This window comes from Meriones unguiculatus, chromosome 1 (assembly GCF_030254825.1).
Source record: "Meriones unguiculatus strain TT.TT164.6M chromosome 1, Bangor_MerUng_6.1, whole genome shotgun sequence".
In the NCBI taxonomy this organism is placed as follows: domain Eukaryota; kingdom Metazoa; phylum Chordata; class Mammalia; order Rodentia; family Muridae; genus Meriones; species Meriones unguiculatus.
Genome location: NC_083349.1, coordinates 100,469,466 through 100,476,013, shown reverse-complemented (window position 1 = coordinate 100,476,013; position 6,548 = coordinate 100,469,466). Strand labels below are relative to the sequence as shown.

General features: G+C 37.0%; 1 protein-coding gene across 2 annotated transcripts in view; it reads right to left on the bottom strand.

The window, feature by feature from the left end:
• Nucleotides 1–682: 682 nt before the first annotated feature.
• Nucleotides 683–6,548, bottom strand: part of Strn (striatin) — an 88,574-nt gene continuing 82,708 nt past the window's right edge. For both annotated transcript variants that reach the window (XM_060364302.1, XM_060364306.1), the window contains one exon: nucleotides 683–6,468. In XM_060364302.1, coding sequence (XP_060220285.1) covers nucleotides 6,299–6,468 — 170 coding nt within the window. In that variant the 3' untranslated portion in view covers nucleotides 683–6,298. The remainder of the gene's footprint in view (nucleotides 6,469–6,548) is intronic.

Genomic DNA, 6,548 nt, shown 5'->3' with positions numbered 1-6,548 from the left:
CTGTTGCTCCTGGCAAACCCAGCACAGGTAATAATTATTCAGGGTCATTTCTTTGACCTGAGGCTGACCAGTAACTTTTGAGTTCTCTTGATCATCGACACACCAGAGATATATTCCTCATTACCATGCCAACATATAACAAAACAGATTCCATGGTGCTGGAAGAGGTCTCTTTTTGATTCCATACCGTATTGTGAATTCAGATTGTACTGAAGACATCTTGAGCCCTGAGCAAGCAAAGCCCTTGAAAAGGAATGTTGACTTCTGGGTCAGAGGATGTAGATGATTTGAGGTTGGTAAGGGGGAAGAACATTAAATTCACATGTGTCTACAAGTTAAAACAATTATTTGATCACTTGACAATATGAAATACTAAGTAAGCATACATGTCATGTGTCCCAGGAAGTTTTACTGAATTAATCTCACGAGGTATTTTAACTTACTGCCTTTCCTCAGGTCCAAAGTGTTCACAGTGGTAAGCTTTTCCACCCTTCTCACAGTCTGTGCTTGAGAATGTTTAGTTACTTTGCATTTGTATCTACTTTGCCTAATACTCTTCAATTTCTCTGCTTCCTTCTCCCTCTAATAAAAGTCTCATATATTAAAGTATTTTTAACTTATTTACTGCAAAGTTATGGCTAGATTCCAAAGTTCACACAGTCCAATTCACGACACACCTATGAGCACATTAACTAATTTGTTCACTTTATTTAAAAACAAATAATACACTTAGAGCCACCAAAACTGGATATCATTATTAGCTTATCCATACCCTGAATTTACAAAAGGAACTTCTTGCACCACAAAAATTAGCATTTGGATTTACATTAATTGCTATTATAACTAAAATTTAAGACACCTGAATATCAAACAATCTGGCCCAGGGCTCACCAGTTGGGGGTTTGGGTTGGAGAGAAAAGGTCATGTGGGAATCTGAACTGATGATGCCCTGAGATCCACTCCAGTAAACTCATAGTGATATAAAATAAGTGGTAGATTTCAGTATTACGAGAAGTGGTTCTTCCTAGAAACAGGCATTGGATCATATAACTGGGGTGGGAATGGGGGCACTCCTTTATCTGGAATGAAAAGAAAAAGTCTGTGAAGGGGCTATATTTGTTTTCTCACAAGAAGCCAACATCAGCCAAACAATGAAGAGAAAGCAGGAAGAGTGGGACATGGCAGACCAAAGACTTCCTAGTGCTGTATCACCAATCTCAGCAGCTCTCCACAAGTCAATTCAAATCCCAGTCTCTAAGACCCTTTCAGAAAGAGCTAGCATACAACGGGCAAAATCATTCTACATTAACAAGGCACTCACTGGTTCACAGCCCGGTAAAAACCCAGGCAGACATTAAGTTCATCTAAATTAACACGAACTTTCTGATTTGCACCAGAGGGATGATGAGCATGTGGTCCCAGTTAAATGAAATCTGAAAGCGTGACTAGCCAAGATCCAGAAAAGTCCTCAGCACCACTTCAGAACAGGGTTAGAATAAATAGTGGGACCTAAAGATCTCTTTTGGTCTAACATAAACATTTCAAAATTAAACACATAACAACAAACCTGGTGTAAAGTTTCTGTTACATACTGGGTCAGTGTGGAGGCCACTGACACGAGACCTAGCTTCATGTTTGACACAGACAATTAGAAAGCTTTCAGTGGCAAATGCAAAACTGATTCAAATTTTTACCTGCTAAACAGATATATTCATTTTCTAATCTTCCTCTAAAATGGACTTTAAAAAATGATACATTTCTCTCTCTCTTCACACACACACACACACACACACACACACACACACACACACACCTCATCAGATATTACTTTTGTGCAACCAGAATCCCAGTGTCAAACACTCCAAGTACTGCAATATAAACAAACAAGTAACATAGTCATGGAGGTAATTTCTAGGCCGATAAAGTGAATAACTGTTTACCTAAGAGTATTGACAGAACTTTCTTTAAAGAATAAAGTAAGCCAAATAAAATTATACTTTTCTTTCCAGGTAAACTTTTTGCTGCTATTTTTGAGATAAGGGCTCATATATAACCCAGGCTGGCCTTGAACTCCTTATACAGCTGAGGATAATCTTGAACTTGTAATCCTATTGCCTTCACCTCTCAAGTACTGGGATTATAAGAGCATGCCACCATGCCTGAAGTTTCAGGTAAATTCAGCAACAATGTGATTCTTGGTTAAAATATCATACAGATGTAACAACTGGGAACTAACTCCCTCCACTCACTAAGAACACTGATGGTGTTTTTAAGCCATCCTTGGGGAAAACAAAACAAACAAACAAGCAAAAAACTAAAACTAATCCTAAACGTTTCGGTCTGCTGTGTGAGGGTACAACTGAGATGACAGAGCCTGAGAGAAGCACCAACAGATTTTTAAATTGCATCAACCATCATTTCTAATGTCATATAGATTTGTTCTACTAAAAATGGCAGCAATGACAATGAGGTAGATATGAGAAGTCATTTAAAGTCTTCAATATTATTCTTAGGTGGAATTTTAACTATTTCAAGTGTTTCATCTCAAAGCATTTTTTACTAGTTCGATCCTCATTATATAAGAATTTTATGCCATACTCTTGTGAATAGGGGAAATACATGATGTATTAAAAAAGCAAGCTTTAAAAAAATTACAACATCAGTGAACATCCCATAATTCTGGGGAACCAATAATTTGTTATCTGAAGTTCAGTTTAATTCAAAAACAGCTATTTATTCTTTACTGAATTTCCTAGAAATTCACATTCAGAACTCTTAGAAAGCATGTAAGGCTCTCCAAAGAGCACAACGACTATGCGTGAAATGTCCCCTGAAGTCCTGAAAGTTGAACAGATACATTAAAAGACATTGACGGTCACAAATCAGGATCTTCACAGATTGGCGCGAGACTGCACGCGCATACACACCCGCACGAACACACACACACACACACACACACATACACACACACACACACTCTTATCACGCTCTCTCTTCCCCCTCCCACCCCCTGACACAGATTCAATCTTCACCCTCACTGTAAGGCTGCATTTGTAGGTTTTTTAAAAAGGCACCTCTCACTTTCTAGCTATTGCCTTCTCGATGACACATTCTGTCAAAAAGCTTGAATGTTCAATGGAAATAGTTCAGTACTGAGAATGGAATTTTTTCAATTCACATTTGAATAGCCAGGTTTTCTTACATTCAGATTTTAATAAACTAGAATGACAGTCTTTAAAACAAGCATGCTAGCCTATAGTGAGTATAGTATATACAGTAATTTAAACACTTAGAACTATATATTATACTGTAAAAGCAAACAGCACAGCACTCGTCATACTCATTAACTTCTGAGTATACTACCTCCAAAAATGAAAACACAAACAGTAAAATGCACCCATGGTTTAGATATATATATATATAGTCTATATATTATATATATCCCTATAATATATATAATATATATTTATAAAATATACATACATTTTAGACATAAATTCTTCAAATAAAGAATCATTATCTCCAAAAGAAATTTATAGCAAGAATACTGAAGGAATGAAAGTCAGATAAACAAATAATTTCTCACAAAGTTCATTATCAGTGATACAGTTCAAGTTCCCCCTTTTAGTTACAACTAAATGATTATAAAAGCTAAATACTTTGCATAACTAATTATCTGTTTAATGGCAAAAATTGATAAATTTGTTCAATAGAAAAATACTGAAGGTCATTATATCACTTATTTGTCTATGGTTTGAGTAGCAAATGAGCTCCATGTGACAGCTGCGTTTTGAGAAGTACTGTAAGCTCCCAGAGACATCGATAGCACATGAAAATAAGGCAGGGACCTAACCCACCTGTTGATTTTCATACTATTCCAAAACAGCTCACCCCAAATATTTACAATCCAGTAAATATTTATGAAAGCATTTCAATGATTTTGAATCTTGAAATTGCTCATCTTGTGACTTTTCATTAGGACGGGGAAAATCAAACATATATACATGCTACCATCTAGTTGAAAGACAGCTTTGGCTCATTTCTAGGCTGACAGCAAACAGGGATATTTTAGAAGAATCTCTTTCTATGTGCAGTCTTCAGTGGCACAAAGCACACTTCCAAAAACCTTTCAACAGTTTTATCATTTGTCCTACACTTTGCCTATTTTAGGATTATTTTTCTCTCACCCATTAACAGGAAAAGTTCAATTATGAGTGAGGCATGGAACAAACAGAGGCAGACTCCCCTGGGTTCCGGAATGGAGGCGACAAGAGTAAGACAAACCCTGGAGACTGTGGAAGGCAGTTAAAGCAATAACTGTGGTCGGCCATCATAAATGTGCTACTTCTGGCCAGAATCTTCTAATACTGTACGAATGCTAGATTAACAAACCCTTTGCTCAATCTACAAAGGATGGAAGAATTCATCCACCACAATGTAAAACTCTGTATCTACATGAAAATATAAGCATTTACCTGCTAATTTGGTCTATCTCAATTTACTTGCACATACCAATCAATCTCTTAAGCCTGCTTGTTAACCAAAGCACAAAGATAAAATGTAGTTGTGTTAAAATACTAAAGCACGTCTATATAATAACCAGGGAAATTCAACATGAGTCTTTTAATATTAGTGAAAATTTGCCTCCGCAATGCAAAGCTCTAAAGACAGATGAGCAGAAATTTTTTAAAAGTCAATTATTAACCACATCATCGGGAGAATACTACTTCCAAGACTAGATCACCAGAAATGCCATGGCAATAGAATTATTTTAATGGGTTATAATATTTATGGGTATACTATTTTTAAGACTGAGAGCCTATGGTGCATATACTTTGGTGAAAAGGTGGCCATTAATTATTATTTAATGTTTATATTGGTCTTTGTCATTTGGGACAAAAGCAGAGAAAAACTGTGAAGGGTATGAAGAGTGTCCAACAGTTATGAGTAAGAGGTCTGCATAGCTGGGCCCTAGGTTAGTCAGTAGGATTCTGAGATTCCCAAAAGCTGAACATATGGGTCACAGGAAAATGTAAACCCTGGCGTCTTAAGACACGGTTTTCTCTAGGTACAATATTGATTCACTCTTCATTAAAATGTGTGTTCTAATTAAAGAATGGGGAAGGGGGAGAAAGAACCTCGTAGACATCAGAGGCATTAATTCTTCCATCTAGATCGCTACAGCGTTCTCAGAGACACTAGGAGAGGACTTTCATGGGTGCACTGCCTTATTAGGCTGCAGAAGCAGCTGCCTGAGGTAAACATATGCTTTGGACTATATGACATGATAATTATGAACTGTTTATGGTAGGTGTCACACAACATGAACATGAAAGGCAGGGAAGAAACAGTGAGGATTACTTGAACCAGTTATATGGGTTGAGATATGGGTGCTGATAAATAGTTTTCTCCTTTTTCAGCCACCAGGAAGTAATTTTCTTCCGTATGAAATAGTTACTCTAGTACTATAAATGCCACATTAATGAGGTGAATTTTTAAACAAGTTATTATATAAAGATGCCCTGTTTGCCCTTGAAAATAAACTATCAAATTGGTTAAAACCTTTAGTAAAGCAGACTCTATTTAAACTATTCTTCATCATGAGTGCTTAATGGCTAAATGTTAGAATGATACCACATCTACTTTCAAATTTGTAATACAATATAGAAATCTGCTTGCAAACTAAGTATTTGTTTAGCACTTCTGAATAATAATATACTTAACATATTACTGTCTCTCTTCCTTCTAACAGGTGAAATGCTTTGTCATGTGCTTCATGAGAACGGCTGAAAGGAGAGCTACTTTAGAAACTCAACTGAACACTGTCTGGTCGCTATACACAGTGGGGTTATTAGGTCAGATACAGTACAGCTGACTGCCTAGTATGGTTAGTGTGTCTCAGGGTGAGAGCATCTCTAAGTTTCCGTTTTGCACACTCCCAGCCATCCAACTTTAATTATCCATTACAGCATGCCCCATTTACTCAAAAGGGGGAAGCTAAACCTGTTTCGCTCAGGCCTGCCTAGCGAATGAGAACAACTTCAGAAATAAAAGTGCCTCTTTGGGGGGAAATCTGAAAGTTTCAGGCTCAAAGATTCAGCTGAGCTTGCAGCAACTTGATCATACCTTAATTTTAGAAAACACTATACGAATTTCAAAACTATACTTTAACGAAGTTCTCTGTGCTCCCTCAGCAGAACAAAAGGGCAGGGCAAGCCAAATCTTGCCCTGGTCTTCCATATCTCTGTTGTGCAGTTGACTTTTACAAAGAGCTACAAGGTGAAGCTGATGTGTCACATCATACAAAGACCTTAGCCAGGGCATCGGCTCCAGCACTGGCTATATAGCATTTGGAAGGGTGGAATGCTACATCATGGATCGATTCTTCAAATTTTTTCCGATGAGCTGTGAACTCTTGGATACATGTCTTACTTTCTAAATTCCATAAGCGTATTGAACAGTCATGACCTATTCCGAAAGAAAAGAGGTTGAAAGGAACAATTATTTCAACATGAAGATTATAAGGAAAAATAAATAATCCATAGTTA